At 40.9% G+C, this 20,995-nt stretch overlaps 1 protein-coding gene across 1 annotated transcript in view; it reads left to right on the plus strand.

Annotated features, from left to right (window-relative positions):
* Positions 1-20,761, plus strand: part of LOC140726032 (RING finger protein 17-like) — a 51,258-nt gene extending 30,497 nt beyond the window's left edge. Inside the window, exons 5-9 of the mRNA XM_073041928.1 lie at positions 3,661-3,829; positions 4,608-4,681; positions 5,187-5,258; positions 19,285-19,625; positions 20,592-20,761. Coding sequence (XP_072898029.1) covers positions 3,661-3,829; positions 4,608-4,681; positions 5,187-5,258; positions 19,285-19,625; positions 20,592-20,761 — 826 coding nt within the window. The remainder of the gene's footprint in view (positions 1-3,660; positions 3,830-4,607; positions 4,682-5,186; positions 5,259-19,284; positions 19,626-20,591) is intronic.
* Positions 20,762-20,995: the final 234 nt, after the last annotated feature.

Below are 20,995 nucleotides of genomic sequence, written 5' to 3' on the forward strand. Positions count from 1 at the left end.
TCCCTAAACACTGATTTCCATCTCTTTCACTTGCAGTTGAACCATGTCTTTGTGACATGATGAGTTTTGATCCATATATCCTTGCCTGTTTCCCATCCTGTGACAACTCTCTCTTTCTCAACTCATCTTTTAAAATCTCATCATCATGGTTGTTAACCATTGGCCAGCATTTTCACATTCTGCCTTTAAGTATGGCATTAAGTCATCAGTTACTCATGCCCTGGGATCTGTAGATACCTAGTTAAGCAATGCCTTAATTTTAAAATGCTCATCCTTTTTAGACCCTTGTTTGTCCTCCTCCTGGCTTTACATCCTCTATGATTGGTCACCCCCAGATTCAATTGCTTCATCTTTGGCAATATCAAAACCCTAAACCTTGGGATCCTTTACCTAAACCTTGTTGCCTTTCTAAAGCACCTTCTTCTAAGATTCTCATTGAAATGTTTAAAGAGGATGTTTCGAGTATTTACATATTGTTAATACACAACCAACAAAATGGCAGATGATTAGTTGGGTAGACCCAGATCATTTTGTCAGAAGATCATGTTTTTTTTGCTATCTAAGCCAACTGTATAGTAGCAATCTTTGGTTTTGCTTCAGATCCAACTCCAGTGATGTGAATACATTATTTAAAATGAATATACATATAAGTATTGTGTAACAGAGAAAATACTGCACTGTCAAAGACCTTTTGAGTGATGATAGTAAACTGTGGTGCTCATTTACTTCTTCCTTCCTATAGATGTACAAGATTCTTTGCCGCTTCAGAGCATAACTCGAGTTCTTTTTGAACTCTTGTTGGAGGAAAAGTTTCCCTCCATGAAAATATTATTGGGTGTTAGCTCATTGGTGTTCCTAAGCAAATTGTTTGTCGAGTTTTCTATATTTTAACTTTGGTGCTTTTAAGACTACTTGTAGAAACTTTACACTACCAAAAGGCTTCTTGAATCCATAACCATGCAGATTGGTGGGTAAATCTGTACCTACTGCTCCTTTAACCAGTGAATTTCAGACCCATGCCACAGCATCAAGGGAAAAAATCCTAAATTCCCTTAATTTTTCTGTATTTTATATCAATAGTCCCTGATTTTAGGCTCGACGCTAGGGATATCAGTCTTGTCAATTTATTCACCTCAATTAATTCACTCCCTCCTCCCCCCCCCCCCCCCCCGTCTTATTTGTTCCAATTTAAACAACCCCAGCATATCTGGTCTTGCTGCTATATTTTTCCAATCTTGGCTTGTCACTGTAAATATCCTTTGCACTGCCTCCCTTACAGTGACTGTATTTGGGGAAGCATAAAATTATGAAAGCTCTAGAGATAAAAGGTATTTTTATTTACAAGCAAATGGTTATAGAAAATGTTTATAAATTTGTTGATGTAGATAATGTGTGGGTTTAGAATTTAATTAACTTTTGATTAAAGAAAAGGGTTGGTAGTTTTCTGAAACAAAGAAAGCATATTCTTTTGGTGGGTTCATGGTTTTATGGTTGTTGCAAAATGAACCTAACAAATCTAAATAAGTTGAAAGCTAGGATGTCCCACTGTGTAATCAAGATTACCATAATCCTGGCATGTATAATTCAGGATATGTAGAATTTCTTTGGATTACAGACCAAATTTTAACTATTGACCTTGCATTTTATAAAATATATTTCTTGGGTCAAAGTAGAATGAAGCAATTTTACTAAGTGATATATTGAGTATACTGAGCAGTTGTTGTATTTTGGTAGATTTCTGTAAACATTGGTTTTCTTATGTCTACGTGGTCAAATTGCCTTGTACTAAGTTCACAAACCTTCATTTGCATTCTTTGCTTTCTCTTGTGTTACTTTCTCAGTACATTTTCCTTCATTTTTCAGGACTTTCCTGAGTGATTGCTGCTACAAAGCAATACCTGAAGCTGTTAAGGACCATAAAGCTATCGTAAAACTCTAATAATCTGGCATCTTTTGAGATTTGGAATTAGGCTAGCATATATTACAGACCATTGGATTTTATACTATTATTTTCAACAGGCTCTTCAGTCACTTTCTTAAAAATGTTAAAGGAGTGTTAGAAATTTTCCAGCAAGTTTAAAGAGCATGGGAAATGGGAGCCCAGGAATTTCAAAGGAAGAGCATTAATCCAACAAGATGGTGCCAATGACATGGGTGATATCCTGCAGATAGCTCTCATACTAGATACTTATTCTAAATATGCTTCTGAACTATGATCAATTGCAATCTGTAATATCCCTTTTAAAGATATATTTTTGAGCCAACTAAATATCTGGCAGTTCTCTGATCTTTTGGGGGATTTGGTGTGGCTGAGAGCAGAGAGTGCAGCTATGGCCATGGCTGGGGTGTATGCCATGTTGATTACTAATGGTGGAACACAACCTGTGGTCAGCTCCATTACTCTGTGATGTTTAAAGCATCAAGGCAAGATTAAAATCATTGAGGTTGAGAGTGGAAAACAAGCAGGTGTTCAGCACGGTGTACCTGCGTTTTGACTAGTCTCCTCCCTGCTGCTGGTGGGTGGAAGACGCAGGAAGGTGAAGGTCCCACTCTGCTGGGTTCGGGAGCAGCTGCTGCCCCACAGCCATCAGACTGGATGGGTTTTACTCACTTCAGTGCTACACACGCTCTGTGGCTGTGGACTGCCTTTTGGGGGCTCTACAATTCATGTTCCTTGGGTTTTTGTTTACTTTTTTATTCCTTGCGTGATTTGATTAGGGCGCTTTAGTGCGGAACTGACTCTACAGCTATTGGCCCAGCACTGAACTGATTCTGCAGACCTGGCATGAAGCCATTCGCCTCTGTAGCTGTGGACTCACTTTCGGCGACTCTGTGGTTAATGTTATTTGTTCACTTTTTATTGTTTACACCATTTTTTTCACACATCGGATGTTTGATGGTCTTGTGTGGCTTCTTTCTTTAAACGAGTTCTTTTGTGCTTTGTTTTGTGGGTGCCTGCAAGAAGACAAATCTCAAGGTTGTATACTGTATACATTCTTCGATAATAAATGTATTTTGAACTCCGAATTTTACCCCAATGTTCAAAGATCCTGATAGCTGGCATCTGGCTCACTCAATTTAACTATACTAGGTTCAGCAATGCTTTCTTGGTGTCTTGCCTGACTTTCCTTTGTAGAATTGATGAAGGAAGAGGTGAGAATATATTAGTCATTTAAACACAAGACTTTTGTCTTTTTAATGAGAAGATTTTTTTTAAAACTACTGTTGATTCGGATCTGCACATTAGCAGATTAAGTGAGTTGATTGAAGTGAAAACATTGGTTGACAATTGGAATTCCAAATCTATGATGTAGGAAGGTCTTCACAATTCTCTTCAATGTGTTCCCTTTTTGGCAGCTTTAAATGATGTCCAGATGACCCTCACATAACAGAGTGTGTAGTTCTGTCTGTAGAAAATGGTCGGTAAGGCAATCATCCATATTGCAAAGCTGCATCATCTGTGCATGCTTTAAGAACTTGAGTTGGGGAAAAAATACATTGTGTTGATGTATTTACATTTTACATACATTCTGTGATAACTGGGGGTCTCAAGTTTTTGAATAAACTGAACAGTTGTAATGTGGAAGATGCCTATACTGAAAATACAAAAATAGTTGTGACTTAACAAAAATCTATTTTGGTGTCTTTACATTTTTTTAGGAAAGATGAATTGTTAGAAGAGCTAGAATTCATAGTTCAAGAATATCTTGTTGCAATTGGTAAAGTACAAAAGATACTTGAAGAGAAGATCAGTGCTTTAGACTCTGCCATGCAAAACGAAGTGGAGACTAAACATGAATTTCTCTCAGCGTATTGTAATAAACAGCAGGTAAAATTTTAATCTACTGTGGCATGTAGACTGCAAAACAAAAAGTATTTTTGAAATCAGCTGAAATATTTTACGAAGTGTTTCTGATTAGCCTATCATTGATTTTGCATTTAGTTTGAATAATTGCCAACTGCGGTACGAGTCACTACTTTGAATAACGTATTTTGCTTTTTTTTTTATCTGTTACTGGAGTGATTGTTAAGATTTCTTGAAGGAACATTTATTTAAGTAAATGATTTGATTTTAATTTAATCTAACTGCCTCATGTGGAGAAGTGTTTTAATAGCTTGGGTAAAAATTCATGATACAGATTAATTGTAGAAGATCCATTTTTAGAATATGAATATTATTAAAGAGTGAAAATGGCTATCATACAAGTGTTATGAAATTTCCTTTTGTCATGGATCTCTGAAGCATCTCTGGTCAAAGCACCATAAACCTTCCCCCACTCACTCTCCCACCTTCACCCCTCACCTATCACCTACCAACTTTTACTCCCTTCCTTCCCTTTCTCCTTTTTATTCTTGCTTCTGCCCACTTCCTTTCCAGTCCTGGTGAAATGGTCTTGGGTCTTGGCCTGAAATGTTGAATTTTTTTTAAATTTTAATTTTATTTCTCTCCATAAGTTGCCTGATCTGAATTCCTCCAACATTTTCTGCCAGTTGCTCAGGATTTCCAGCGTCTGAAGAATCTCTTGTGTTCATAACCTACATTTTTGTGTAGTATTACAAATTGTCATGTTCATTCCCAGCATTTTTCCCCTTGTTTTTAACTTCAGGGAATTGAAAATTTGAAAAGCTTGGACCAAGCAAAACATATGGTTGAAATGTTAGAGTCTAGAATTAGTCTCAGGTGGGTATTTTAATTGTTCTTAAATTTTTTTGATCTGAAGCATATTTCTATTTCAGTATGGCAATCTTAGAGGCTTCTGCAGTCAGGCTTATGAACAACCTTCTGACTCCATCCATAGTTAGATCTTAGGGTTGTCTCTTACAGTATGTGTTACAAGTACTGAAAACTCATCTTGATACAAGCGCTGTCTTTGCCTCTGACTTTCCAGCTGGATGGCTGAAATTTAAAATTACTGTCATCTTCAAATTTCACATGCATTCTTGTAGCACTTTTAAAATATGATACATTTATTGTTTACAATTATAAAACATGACTAGCAAGAAGAAACATGTTCAATGTCTTGACTCCGAATGCTGTACATTCATGTCAATATATAGTGTATGTATGCTTTTGTAGAAGAGGTCACTTGTCAAAAGTTGAGTTACGTCGTAATACTTAACTTTCATCTGAGAGTAGAGGAAAATAATTGTTTCAGATTCACTCTATTTTTCTATTTTTACTTCAGGTTTCAATTCCAGCCTGCACCTTTAATAATGTCTCTTGAAAACTTAGGAAAAGTTGAAACGGGAACAGAAAAGTAAGATGTTCAATTGTTTTTGAATATATTTGTTCATTTCTTATTGTGTGCCATGAATCTAATGTAATTGTAGAGTTGTAGAGCACAAACAGGCTCTGTGGTCCAATAATCCAGGTCATATAAGATTCCCATCAAAGCTAATCCCATTTGCTGGATTGTGGCCCATATCCCTCAATTTTTCCTATCCATGTTAATGTACCAGCTTTATCCACTTCCTTTGGCAGCTGTGCCCTGTAGTCCACTCTTTGGGTGAAAAAATTACCCTTCATGTTTGGATTAAATCTCCTCTGTCATTCTAAACCTACTCCATGTCCTCTATTTCTTGATTTCCCCAATCCGAGGAGTGAGACTGTGTGCTATCTCTCTTTCGCTGCCTCTGTGTGTGTATGTGTCTGTCTCCCCCCCCCCCCTGTTCTCCCCCTCCCCTCCCCATCTGCCCCCCCTCCATCTCTTCCTTGCCCACTCTCTCTCGCTCTGTGTGTGTCTCTGTAGCTGCAATGTGAATACACCAGTTAAAGCCGTTTCCTGCATGCGTGCTTTTAATTGATATGTAGTTGCACAGACACAACAGTAGTTTTTGACATTGGGAATGTGTTAAGATAAATCAGTTTAAACTTTTGTATATTGATTATTTATGTTGCTTTAAGGTTGTGTTTTAAATTTGCTATCTGTAAACCATAGTTCCCAGGACCCCCTCCCCCCCACCCCCCCTATTGTCATTTACTTTGCCTGATTGAACTAGATTTGAACTTTGGTCTTTACTTGTAAATAATGGAAATTATTGACAACCATATTGGAAGAGTATAGTTCCCAGCACGAAAGTGGATGCAAACCAATTCTGATTTTAAACAGCAGCTCTTGACTAACAATTTAAAAGGATTAACAGCCAGCAGAAAAAGAAAATAATATAATACTCCTATATCTTGGAAAATTTTGGAGGAACATATGTGCTTTATAATTTCCCTTTATACAGGGCCAATTGCATTGTTAATGCAGGTTTGTACAAAGAGAAACCCCACAATATTGGTAAGTACTGTGATGCAGCAAGTGGTGCTGTGCCTCATGGATACGAGTCATGGGCTTGATCTTAACCTCAGCTGCTGTCTGTGTGGAATTTGTACATTCTCCTTGTGCTCATGAGGGTTTCTACTTGGTGCTGTGGTTTACACCAAGTATATGTTGATGTAAGTTAATTGACTGATGTAAATTACCCTTTCACAAGAGGTGCTACCTCTCCCTGGTCACTCCATTCAGCCTTTACATTTACATTTACAGTTGCTCTAAAAACAGGTTTAAATACATAATTTGCTACTCAAATGGTGATTTGTCTTTTTTATACCTATTTAATTGTTTAAATTAGACATCTGTAATGCATTTTTTTCAAGACTGCCTAAGAAATTGATTTCTGTAATTATTTGAAAACACAATAAAAAAAGTTTTTAAAAAAAAGACTGCCTAAGAAAGATATAAATCAGCTACAACTCATTCAAAATGAATCAAGAATCTTAATTTTAAAAATCTAGCACATTTCACCAGTTTTGGCATCATTATACTGGCTACATGTGTCCTTTAGGATCAATTTTAAAGTATTCTTTATGTATATAAGGATCTGAATAATCTAATTCCTCCGAATATTTTGGAGTGTATTCCCTTACAACCCTAATGATAATCTTAGATCCACTATCACTGGTTTACCTGTTGTTCCTAGAGCCAAACATACAAGGACTGGTGATGCCAGCCTTTTACTTTTATACACCAATAATTTGGAATACTCTGCTGACTGTGATATGCCAAGCTAGTATTGTGAAATGTTTCAAAACAATTCTAAAAAACCTTTTTTAAATGTGGCCTACTTATAGCATTACTTTTATGTCTGCTGATGATTACATTTATACAATTTAGTGTATTTCATTACATTTTATTGTCTATAATGTTTGTCTTATTTTTAATTTTGCCTCTTATTTTTATGACTATATTGATTTATCTTTACAATATATGTGAAGCACTTTGACCTTGCATCTTGATGTATTTTTTTTAACAATACATCTCGTGTTACTCGGAACACCTCATCAGTGATGTAACTTGGGGTCATTGGCTGTTCAGGTCTTTCAACATCAGACACCCTCGACCAGACAACCCACCTGGGGTTGATCAAGCTGTGACTTGTGTTAAGGTAGAGTGTACTGTGGATTCCCATGATCTTGCCCTCTTCATTCAGAACCATCTTGAGGCTTTCTCTGCTGCCTAAGTGATATTGCAGATGGCTCTCTGCCTTGTACCAGCAATACCCAGTGTGCTGAGGGCTCTGTGAAGAGACTGTCCCGCGAAGACCTGGCAGCCACTTCAGTGGGCATGCACTTTCCTGTCCATCTGCCTCTGACAGTCACTGACCAGTTCCTCATATCTGACAAGCTTCCTCTCATGGGTCTCTTCCAGGTGCTCCTCCTGCAGCTCTGTCAGTTCCAGTAGGATGATGTGTTTTGCTGCCTCTGAGAGCAGGAGGATGTCTGGTCTCGGCTCCAGCAGGATGATGTGTTTTGCTGCCTCTGAGAGCAGGAGGATGTCTGGTCTCGAGGTGTTGGCAATGTGCTTTCGAAGCTTTAGTTGTTTCTTCAGGTTCATTGTGTCTGAGTGCCAAAATCCCTGTGGATGGCTTTACTTTTGCTTCTGGTTGCTCTCCAGCTCTCACAAACATTATGGTTCAGTTGCAGGGTTGAGCTTGTTTGCTATTACTTAAGAAGATTGCTTCTGCAAGGGTCCTTAATACTTGGTCATGTCTTCAGTGGTATCAGCCCTCTCCAAGAGTTTTTGGGCAGCGACTCAGGATGTGCTCCAAGGTTCCTCTTCTGGAACACAACAGACAATCTAAGGCATCAACCTTCCCCAGCTATGCAGGTTCGATGGGCTGGGCAAGATGTCATACAGCACCTGGACAAGGAACTTGATTTGATGTGGCTCTACATACTCTCTCAGTACAAGAGGACATGGCTTTAAGGTAAGGGGAGGGAAGTTCAAGGGGGATATTAGAGGAAGGCTTTTCACTCAGAGAGTGGTTGGTGCGTGGAATGCACTGCCTGAGTCAGTGGTGGAGGCAGATACACTAGTGAAATTTCAGAGACTACTAGACAGGTATATGGAGGAATTTAAGGTGGGGGGGGTTATATGGGAGGCAGGGTTTGAGGGTCGGCACAATATTGTGGGCCGAAGCACCTGTAATGTGCTGTACTATTCTATGTTCTATATACCAGAGATCAGCCCATGCTACTCTTCTTTCCATGGCCTGGTCCAAGCTTCATGCTGACTACTTTAATGGATCTGTGTGTACCTGGGGACTGAGAAGCCTCCCAGGCCAGGTCTTCCTTGAGTCATCATTTCCACCAGGACATGGTGGCCCAACGAGATTCAACATTCTACACGGCCTCTTCCGTTCTCTATTTCCTCCTGGTCTTCACAGTGACTCCTGTCTGTGGCCACCTTTGGGTCACTGGACTCCCTATACTGCATCACCTCTCTAGCTCTTGTCACCTTGAACTCTTTCTGCAAGGGTTTCAAGGGCAGCCGCAATTTGGTGTTCTTTCCATAGAGGGTGATACTGCTGAGAGTCCTGGTCGATCCCAGCCAGCTCTGGTGAAAGCTGACCTTTCTCTCTAGGTTCTCAACTATGGAAATTGGAAATTCATAGATGAGCAGTGGCCAAAGAGTCCTTGGTAGGATGCCGTGCTGGGGTATCCATGCCTTGAACTTGCAAAGTAGTTGCCAACCTGCTTTCAATCAGCCCTTCAGCTCTTGAATTGATGGTGCGTCTTTTAGGCTACTATTGAACCCTTTGCCAAGACTCTTAACTGATTTTTCAGAGGTGATTGGAGTGAGTGGCCCTGCAATGTTAAAGTGGAATCTGTCAGTGATACTGGCCTTCCTCAATGTCAGTGATTTGTTTTTGTGCGCTTGAAACTTATCCTTGTATGAAAGATGCTAAGTAACTAAAGATATTGTTACTTCCATGAAACTGGCTAATTGGGGCAATGGTTTAATGCAGCCAAAATGTACTGGTCCCAATTAACTGGAATCCTCTGTATATCCTATCCCTCGGATTGTTAAGTCTATAGTTCATAAGTGAGTAAAGACAGAACATTGGCCACCCTCCAGTATTCCAGCAATATTACTCGTTACTAACAATGATGCCTATATCTCAGCCAGTGTTCTTGAATATACCTGATCAGACCTTTGAGACTTAGCCGTCTTCATACATTTAAGGACATCCAGCACTTCTGCTGTAATATGACTTTCCCAAAGATGCCCCCATTATCTGTCTCAAGTTCCAAAGTTTTCATGTATTTCTCCATGATTTAAAAACAATAAATATTCATTGAGGACCTCTGCCATCTCCTGTATCTCCACACAGACATGTCCACTTTGTCTAAGCAGCCCTTTTGTTTCTGTAGTTACTCTTATTTCCTTAATGTACTTCAAAATATCTCTTTGGATTCTCTGTATGTATGAAGGTATATGAAATATTTCAGTTAAAGCTATTTCATGCCCCCCCCCTTTTCCCCTTTGATTTCCTTAAGTATATTACTGCATCCCTTGTACTATCGGAATTCACTTGATTCCAGCTGCCTATGACTTTTTTTTTCATGACCATTTCTTCAGTAACCTTCAATATTTAGTGGTCCTTGCTACTGTCAGCCTTGCTTTTCACTCTGTGGGAAGATGCAGACCTTGAACTCATTCCTACTTTGAAAAGCCTCCCACTTGCCAGAAGTCCGGTTGCCTGCAAGCAGCCTACTCCAATCAACTTCTACAACTTTTTGTTCAACGCTGTCAAAATTTGCCTTGCCCCAGTTTAAATTTGTAACTTGTGGGCCAGATCTGCTCCTTTTATGACTAATTTGTCCTGCCCTTTTTCCCAAGAGTAGGTCAAGCTTTACACTCTCCCTAGTAGGGCACTCTATATATAGCCTGAGGAAACTTTCCAAACCACACTTAAATTCCACCCCATATAAACCCGAGTACCATATCAGTCTCTATATATATTTGGAAATTTAAAATTTCCTACGGAGGCGGAGTTAAGATGGAGCTAAATGGCAACTCCTTTGCTTGCATCTTCAGAAACAGCTCTATTTCCATCTTTAATATCTCTATTTTTCCCTTTCAGGGTTCTTTTGAAGACCCTGACCTGGAGTTACACGCTGACTTCAGTTCTTTGCAGGAATGGGACCCATTCTTGGGGTTTCAGGACCGGCCGTTGTTCGGCATGCCAAGGATTTGGCCTGTGACCCCGGCTTGAATTCAGAAGCTTAAGATCTCGGGGCTCTGGAGATGGGCAGATCAAGGGTCCGTGTTATGACAATAGACCCACGTGTCGTCAAGGGAATCAGGATATCTGCTGTGGTCCCGAAGACCTGAGATCTTTGCAATCTTCGGGCACAGAACTCAAAAAAAGCGACGTAATGGACTTCTTAACATCGTAAATCAGCAAGTGGTTTGTTATGTCTCCCCGCTCGCTGGATTAATAGAAACACCTTTTTCTCCCTTATTAGGAAGAGAGAATCTGCAGTATGTGGAATGCCAGGTGTAATGCGAAGCCTTTGGGGTAACTGCAAGTCTGTGTCTTTGCTATTGCTTTGCTCACACTTGAGTGCTTGGTGATGGTGCTGATGCCTGCTTTTTTTTACCGGTGGGCGCGGGAGAGATTGTTGCTAGCTGCCACTTACACATGGGAGGACCTTAGGGTTCTATCGTTTATCTGTTATTCATTTTTTGGGGCACTTCTCTGTTTTTGTGGATGATTGCAAAGGAAAAAGCATTTCAGAAAGTATATTGTATACATTGTCATTAAATTGGACCTTCGAACCTTTGATAACAACCCTATTGTTCTTGCAACCTTCTGCAATCCCTCTGCATATTTGTTTTTCTAATTCCCATTGAGTATTAGGGGACCAATAGTACAATTGTAGCAAGGTGATCGGAGAGGCCCTCTGTTGACTGGGGTCTATCATGGATGTTGCGTCCTAGCTGTCTACATTGTTGGTGCTGTCAATATGCAGGGCAGTACGATATGGAGAGCAAGCTGTTGCCCATGCAGCAGGCTCCCCCTCTCCACAGCTGATGAATCCAAAGGAACAGCAGAAACCGATACAGTTTGGCACCAGTGTCATCACAGTAGTTGCCATTCAGCGTTGAACTCTACATAGCACTGCCTTAAGGACTCCAGCTCTGGCCTTTTCTTCTGGGTTTACTCCCAACAGATTCCCCATGAGTGGGTACAGCTGCAAGGCAGCGGAGGTTTGTGAGCAGAGCTTACCTTTTCCTAGATGAACTGCCAACCACAGATGACAAGCCTTGTCTGCCCAGACTGACTAGATTTAAGGCATCAGTAACCCATCTTTTCCCTTTCTCCTATCAGCAGAAATGGTTCTGCTAGGCTTCGTAGTTAAGTCACATGTAAAGGCCAGAAGCTGGACTTGGGTGTTAGAGGCTATTTGAGACATGCCATTAATACAGGGTAAAATACAGCCTCTGTATTTTTCATAATGTGTGAAGTTTATGGACATCAGAAAGATAAAGATTAGAGTTTTGAAGAAAATAATGTCAGTTGGGAAAAGGGTTTTCAACTGTGATGGATTAACTACGTAGATCTAGTCGATACTGCGTGAGCGTCTTAAATGGTCAGGTGAGTGAGTGTGAGGTGGGATTTAAAATTGCATTGCAGCTTTTTTTTCAGGGATGCCAGAGAAGAATATTGAAAGTTCAAGTGCCACTCCAGGAATTTAACACGTTGTTAAGTTGTCCATTCTTTAAATAAGATAAATCTGTTCTGGTAGTCTTCATATAGATAAAAGGTTTTATGATGCTAAGGAAAAGCTGTGAATTACATCTATTATTCTTCTCAAGATGGCGGCTGCATACAACACTCCTTCAGTCAACATCTTTTAGATAGATCATGAAACCATATACAAGGGGTGATTGATAAGTTGGTGGCCTAAGGTAGACGGAGGCAATTTTAGAAAACCTAGCACATTTATTTTTCACATAGTCCCCTCCTACATGTATGCACTTAATCCAGTGGTTGTGGAGCATATGGATCCCTTCTTTGTAGAAGTAGTCCACAGCAGGGGCGATTGATAACTTCATGGCCTAAGGTAGAAGGAGATGAGTTATACATCTCTTGATACATGCACGTGCAGTTCAACTCTGAATGAAAATGCAGAAAGTTTGAAGTTAACAACTCATCTCCTTCTATCTTAGGCCACAAACTTATCAATCACCCCTGCTGTGGACCTCCTCTGGAGATCCAAGATGCTGACTTCTACAAAGAAGGGATCCATATACTCCATGACAGCTGGACTAAGTGTGTAAATGTAGAAAAAATAATAGTGCTAGGTTTTCTAAAATTGACTCCTGCCTTAGGCCATGGACTTATCAATCACCCCTCGTGCTTCACTTCTTTTGTGTCTTTCATGTTTGTTTTTCATCTTGAATGTGATTCTGGAGCTGTTAGAGTCTGTGATTTGCTATTGGAGATTGTGCTGCCTTTATGGCAGTTATTTAGTTTATAATATTTTCGCGTAGTAATTTGTTAGCATTTTTTAGTTAAAGTTAGGATTGTTTAAATCAATTGATTTGTCTGTAATACATCGCGGCTGCGATGACGTCACATCCGGGTTCGCCGCGTCTTGTGGGGAATTACCGGTTTGAGATTCACGCAAGGGTGGGGGTCACTCACATGTGCGACCATAACGCTGACTAGGGTCTCTCTATGCACCAAAGACACAGTGAAAGCAACGCTGTAAGTCATTAGATAATCGGTATTTTGAGTTAAAATGTTAACGCCGATTCTGTTAAAAGTAACGACGGTCGGTAAGGTTTACCTTTTCGTCAGTTAAAGAGTCGGGATAGTTTGTATTGAAGTGTATCTAAAGCAGCCAATGGAGCAGCTAGATTCTGACTGTATGCTGCACTTTAATGTAATGTAGTTATTGTAGTTTTACCTTTGCAAGTATTCACAATGTAAATGTGATATTTAGAAGGGAACAAACACTGTACCAATCTTGTATTGTTTTTCAACAGTTTTCACCATGCGTTAATGTGAAGAGTGAACAGTAAATGGTTAATCTTACTGCGGTCTCGTTTGCATTGATTCTGGTTTATCTCGACGTTTACCTCGGCGTTACTTCACACCCGAGCGAGAACGTTACAGTGAAAAAGCGGCATTATCAGGTGTTTAAAGTGCAGCCATGTCAACCCGATCCAGCATCAAGTCGTTGTCAAAGTCATCGTCATCCTGCGATAGGGGCAGTAGGGCATCAAGTAAGGCCACCCAAGCAAGAGCGAAAGCAGAAGCCGCCAAGGTGCGAGCGCGCTTTGCCAAAGAAGAATTAGAAGTAAAGATGAAAGCGGCTGCCAGAGAAGCCGAAAACCAGAAGGAAAAGGCTGCCAGAGAAGCTGAAAACCAGAAGGAAAAGGCTGCCAGAGAAGCCGAAGCGGCTGCCAGAGAAGCCGAAAACCAGAAGGAAGCGGCTGCCAGAGAAGCCGAAAACGAATTGGAAAGGAAAAGGGTAGAGGCACGGTTAGAAGCGCTGAAGCTAGAACGAGAAGCAGCAGCTGCCGAGGTGAAAGCAGAGTTAATAGAAGACGCCGAAGAAATGCATGATCCGAAGGACGGAAAATCTACCTCAGAAAAGATCGGATTGGAACGTACAAGGGACTATGTCCAATCTCAAATGGAATGGAAGACTCTTTCTTCCTCTCCTTACTTATTCGATAACGTCCCACTTCACGAGGAGTCTTGGAGAGGCCCGACGGCATCACGTCCATCCGAGGAAGATAATTTACCCTCGCAACTCCGCGATGAACCCAGGAATGCAAGGGCTCACGACAAGTACTTCTCGACACCGAACTTACCGGATTTGGGGAGAAGAGAGGCAAAGACTGAGTCCAGACCAGCAAATCCCATAACAGATGTACGCCCTCAGTCATGTACCTGTGGACATGTTCCCTCAGCCCGCACGCCACCTGCAGACGAATCCGCAGCACGGTATTTCGCACGACGGGATCTCGTCACTTCAGGACTATACCGGTTCGACGATAAACCTGAAAATTACCGTGCATGGTATTCCACTTTCACCAACGCTATCGACGGATTCCAGCTCAGAGCAACCCAGGAGTTGGATCTTATGGCAAAATGGCTGGGAAAAGAATCATGCGAACAGGTGAGACGCATGCGTTCAGTGTACATCAACAAACCCGAGCTAGCATTGAAGAAAGCATGGGAGAGACTTCAGGAGGGCTACGGAGCCCCCGAAATTATTGAGGCGGCGCTATGCCAACGTTTGGGAAATTTTCCTAAGGTGTCAGCCAAGGACCACACCAAGCTAAGAGAATTCGGAGATTTACTCATGGAGATTCAAGGCGCCAAAGAAGATGGCCACTCAGCTGGTCTAGTATACCTAGAAACTCCAACCGGGATTAGACAACTCGTGGACAAACTTCCATTTGGGCTGCAGGACAGGTGGTTGTCCGTTGCCTCAGATTACAAGGAAGAACACGAAGGTCAATTCCCTCCCTTCGAGTATTTCACCAGGTTCGTGTGCAAGGAGGCGAAGAAGCGAAACGATCCTAGCCTCATAGGTCCAGGAAGCAGTACAATTTACACCAAGCCAGATAAATCCACTTCGAATAATTCCAACATTACTAAACCAGTCTCAGCGCTTAAGACTGAAGTCCTTACAACTAACAACGACTCTAGCAAGAATTGTCCATTGCATAACAAACCCCACCCCCTCAAAAGATGCAGAACGTTTAGGGAAAAACCCCTTGAAGAGAAGAAGGCCCTCCTCGAGGAGAAAGGAATATGCTTTAGATGCTGTTCCTCGACCTCTCACTGTGCGAGAGAGTGTACGATCGCCGTGAAGTGCCTGGAATGTGATAGCACTAATCACGACTGGGCCATGCATCCTGGCCCGTCACCGCAAACCGACAACGCTCCTTCACCCCCACAACAGGACGGCGGGGAGGGAGAAGCTCACTCCAGGACAACTGTTGTCAGCTCGAGCTGTACGGAAGTTTGCGGTCAAGCTCAGGCAAGCCGTTCTTGTTCAAAGATCTGTCTCACTAAGGTGTACCCTAAGGGAGCCAAAGACAAGGCCATCAAAGCCTACGTAATTCTGGACGATCAGAGCAACCGCTCGCTAGTCAGTCCAAAGTTCTTTAACTTGTTCAACATTGAGAGTGAGCAGTTCCCATACTACCTTAGAACTTGCTCAGGCAACATGAAAACTTACGGAAGGAGGGCCGAAGGCTTCCAGATCGAGTCCCTGGATGGTAAAGTCCTCATCTGTCTCCCCCCACTCGTAGAGTGCGAGAAAATCTTGAATAACCGCACTGAGATCCCGACGCCAAGTGCGGTGCTACACCAACCACATCTCCACCACATCGCCAAACACATCCCAGAGCTGGATCCAGAAGCAGAAATACTCCTGCTATTAGGGAGGGATGTTCTCCGGGTACACAAGGTTAGGCAGCAGGTCAATGGACCACACGACGCCCCCTTTGCCCAACGCCTGGATCTGGGCTGGGTGGTGATAGGAGAGGTGTGCCCTGGCAACGAACACAAATCAACGGCTAACACACTCAAGACCAATGTGCTAGAGAGTAGCCGCCATATGATTCTTCAACCCCGCACAAGTTCCATGTGCGTCCAGGAAGCACCACAAGGCTTTAACAAGCGCAAAGTAACTGACGAGACGCTCGGTCAGTCTGTCTTTGCTCAAAAGGAGCATGATAATAAACTCGCTCCATCGGCTCAAGACGCCACCATCTTAAAAACGGAGGACACCAAGGTCTTCAGAGACAAAGCAAATAGTGGGGTCGCCCCACTAGCTTTCAGAGAACCACGCCAGTGCTTGCCAAACAACAAAGAGCAGGCAGTCAAGCGGTTCACGCCCTTGCAAAAAACCACGAAAAGGAGACCTGAGATGCAGCAAAGCATCCGATCGACCCACGAGGTACTGGGCACACCAATGGCAGAGGTCACAGCCATTATGAATGCACGACCACTCCTACCCGTGTCTCCTGACCCGGAAAACCCCTTCATACTGTCGCCATCAATGCTCCTTACGCAGAAGGCAGGAGCTGCCCCTCCACCAGGGGACTTCTCCGATAAGGACCTGTACACAAAGCAATGGAGAAGGGACCTTCAAGTTGGAGATTTAGTCCTGCACAAGGGCAAGCAAATCGCCGGCAACTGCTGGCCAATGGCCAGAATCACTGCCACATTCCCTAGTAGGGATGGACATGTCAGGGAAGTCGAGTTGAAAACTACCGACCAAGGCGATGGGAAAATTTACCAAAGGCCTGTTACAGAAGTCATTCTACTTCTACCTAACGACTGATTTAGAGGCTGAAGTTCGTATTATGTTCATTGTGACCTTACCAAGGCCAAGCGGGGAGTGTGCTGCCTTTATGGCAGTTATTTAGTTTATAATATTTTCGCATAGTAATTTGTTAGCATTTTTTAGTTAAAGTTAGGATTGTTTAAATCAATTGATTTGTCTGTAATACATCGCGGCTGCGATGACGTCACATCCGGGTTCGCCGCGTCTTGTGGGGAATTACCGGTTTGAGATTCACGCAAGGGTGGGGGTCACTCACATGTGCGACCATAACGCTGACTAGGGTCTCTCTATGCACCAAAGACACAGTGAAAGCAACGCTGTAAGTCATTAGATAATCGGTATTTTGAGTTAAAATGTTAACGCCGATTCTGTTAAAAGTAACGACGGTCGGTAAGGTTTACCTTTTCGTCAGTTAAAGAGTCGGGATAGTTTGTATTGAAGTGTATCTAAAGCAGCCAATGGAGCAGCTAGATTCTGACTGTATGCTGCACTTTAATGTAATGTAGTTATTGTAGTTTTACCTTTGCAAGTATTCACAATGTAAATGTGATATTTAGAAGGGAACAAACACTGTACCAATCTTGTATTGTTTTTCAACAGTTTTCACCATGCGTTAATGTGAAGAGTGAACAGTAAATGGTTAATCTTACTGCGGTCTCGTTTGCATTGATTCTGGTTTATCTCGACGTTTACCTCGGCGTTACTTCACACCCGAGCGAGAACGTTACAGAGATCATTTGGTGTTCCAGCACTCTGTGTGCTGCTATGCCTGGAGAATGTTGTCCTGGTTTTCTGCATTTTGAATATGGACTTGAACTACAGAGTTTTTTCAGTGTTGGCTTTTCTTTATATTGTGTTTATTTTGGCCGATCTTATTTTTTTGTGTGGGGAGGTGCGATTTGGAGGTTGACGATTGTGCTGCCTCTCTTTTCTTTCTTAGTTTCATGGCTACCCAGAGAAGAATTTCAGAATTGTATATTTTGATAATAAATGAATCTTTGTACCTTAAGTAACTCTGCCAGAAACAGGTTATCAAACAGTTTATCCAATTTACTGCCTATATAATCATGAGCCCTTCCAGTTAGTTAAAGGGCTGAAGCTATCGCTGGGATCTAGTGAGATGCTACAATAAATGCAAGGTTTTACTTTGTTTTGTGGCTAAAGCATATAACTGAATGTATAGTATTTTTGCCAATTTATCATTGGTAAGCATAACATCTTTGTAGCGTCAACAAGGACAATAAAATAGTTTCAGTTATCTACAGTTTGATCTCTCCACAATCCTCCCAGAGCTGGAGCTTCACGAGAAGGGCAAATGGATAATTTTATAGAAATGAACAGAAAGCCCTCATTCCTGACAGTTTACTGAAGTTTGACTAAATATTTTGCATGCGCACTGTGCAGTCATAAATGCTCTGTTTCTGTTTAGTAATGAAATGTTTTAAGGAGCATATGGTTATTGTTGTTGCATTTGTGAACTTTAACTTTTTTAAATCCCAGTTGCAAGAATGGTTTAACCTCCTTTAGAGCAGAATATATCATATGGCTCCTTAAGTCTGTAAGGGTCATAGCTAAATGGTCACATTATTTCTCTTTCTTACTTGATCCTGACATCCCTCGATCCTCTCAAAAATATTCAAAAATCTGTCAATCTCTGATTCGAATATATTTGACAGCTGAGCACCCAGAATCCTAGATAAATTAACTATCCTCCAAGTTAAGAAATTTCTTACCAGTTCTAAACACCCAACACTTTACCCTATGAAATTGGCCTAATTCTTGATTCTCTACTTGGGTATAGTTGTTCAGTGCTAGCCCTACCAAGCTCAGTGGTAAGGAAGGCAAATACAATATTTGCATTCATTTCAAGAGGTCTAGAATGCAAAAACAAGGATATGATGTTGAGGCTCTATAAGGCATTGGCCAGACCACACTTGGAGTGTGCAGTGTTGGCCCCTTATTTAAGAAAAGATGTTGGAGATGGTCCAGGGGAGGTTTATGATAATGATCCCAGGAATTATGGGTAGTGTGTGAGGAGTATTTGAGCTTGTACTTGCTGGAGTTTAGAAGAATGAGGGGTGGATCTCATTGAAACCCATCGAATATTGAAAGGCCTAGATAGAGTGGATGTGGAGAGGATCTTTCTTATAGTGGGGAAGTCTAGGACCTGACAGCACATCTTCAGAATTGAGGAACATCCATTTAGAACAGAGATGAGGAAAACGTCTTCAGCCAGAGGATAGTGAATTTGTGGAATTCATTGCCATTGACAGCTGTGTCGACCAGTTCATTGGGTATATAGAAAGCAGAAGCTGATAGTTTCTTGATTAATCAGGGCATCAAAGGCTATGGGGAGAAGGAATGTGAATGGGGTTGAGAGGGATACTTAATCAGCCATGATGGAATGGAGGAACAGACTTGATGTGCAGAATGGCCTAATTCTGCTCCTATGTCTTGCAGTCTAAACTTTCTAAAATGTGTATATTGTATTCTAAACTGAGAAATCATGCCCTTTTTAATCTTTTTTTCATGACAACCCTTTCATTCTAATAACTAGTAAATTTTCATTATATCCTTGAGACAGATGCAACCCTCCTTAATAAATGTTATTTGATATTTTTACATAACAGGTCTCTTGCTTCACAGACAGAAAATGGTGTTATTGAAAAAATTGTACAACAACCCTGTCATCTTGGAGAAGGACAGAATCTTGCAAGTTATAAAAATGAAGCGTCTGAAATAAAGATGGATTCTGTAATGGACTGTAATGTGAATGAACGAGCCGTAGTTGTTTCTCAGCTGGTAAATGGTGATTCTGTGATAGGCTGTAATGTGAATGAATTAAGCATGGTTTCATCTCAGCTGGGAAATGGCTCAATATTCGAGGAAAAGTCTTTATTAAGCAATCAAAGCAAATTATGCCTTACAAGAGGTACAGACATTGATGGCAAATTTGAAGATTACACACCAAGTATGTATACTGCTGTTTATTTTTTAAATCGTCTTAAGAAACTACATCAATTTCCTTTCACTGGACCTTTAGTAAAATATGGGGAAATTGGTCCTGAAATTGATTTATTTTTGTGCGAACAGAACTTTGAGCTGCCTTCACTGGATTATGAATAAGGGTTTCTTGTATACAAATAGAAACATGACAACACTGGATTGATTTGAAGTTTCAATATGTCAGGGTAGTGGCAAGCTTTTTTAAATAATTAAAACAGGAGGATATAGTTAAATGTAAACAAAATTGAATTGTAGATCTCCAGTTTTATACTGCCTAACTCTATTAAATATAAGTATTAATCAATATAACCAAATTAAAGGCTAAACTATACTGCCCGGCAACTGAAGTTGCAATTGTTCCAATTTTTAAGAATGGGGTTTACCGTAAAGGATGGTAGCTCTGGTAACTGGAATGGAATGAAACTGGAAGTAGGAATGCTGGTACAGACTGTTTGTTATTTCTTCTCTCTAGATCCCTTGTCAAATTTCTAATCCATATAAGTGGTTAACATTTAAAGAGTGATAATCTCAAGAAATCATTTAAATTTCTTTACATTAATTTAGGGGAAAATAGGACTAACGTTGTTCTTGGCAAGACTTCAGATGCTTTAGAAATAATTATTTGCAAAATTTGAGATATCTGGCAGAGACCAAGTGCCAATAGCAAGATTACATGAGACATGTAGGAGAATCAGCTTTGTGGTGTACAAATGTTGGTATGAACAATTTTGCAAACTCTACATCTAGCAATATCTTGAAGAGTAAAGGAACACCATAAGATTGAAGATAGTTAAAATTACTGTGAAAACATGTTTCAGAACTCAGCTACTGTTGTCATGATGTAGGTTGTGAGTATGTGTACTCCTTATTTGCTTCATTAAAATGTTTATTTGGCTTTGTATTCAATTTTCTTCAATCTATGGCACTTCAGGTTTTCAGGGATTGGTTTCAGTCAGTCATGTGGTAAATCCATGTCACTTCTATGTGCAAAAATCTTCAGAGAAAAAGATGGCTGCTCTTTTGGCTGCAGAAGCTGATAGCCTCTACAGTAGTTTGGATATGAAAATATGCCCCACAGCTGTTCTGGAACTCGGTAACTGATCTATTGTTCTTTATAATTCAAAACATTTTCTTAAACTTATAAGATAGCTAGTAAACATTTATGTTGGATATCACAGCTGGATCTTAGAATCCTGCCTGTATAGCGGAAGTTGCTTGTGCTACATATGAAGCTGAGTAGCAGTTGGATAATGTTTCATTGCTTTAAATTTTGCAAACCCTGAGGTAAAGAGGATCCATAAACTTTTTGTTACGAACAAGAATTCTGTATGGTAT

Source organism: Hemitrygon akajei, chromosome 4 (genome assembly GCF_048418815.1).
Source record: "Hemitrygon akajei chromosome 4, sHemAka1.3, whole genome shotgun sequence".
Classification (NCBI taxonomy): domain Eukaryota; kingdom Metazoa; phylum Chordata; class Chondrichthyes; order Myliobatiformes; family Dasyatidae; genus Hemitrygon; species Hemitrygon akajei.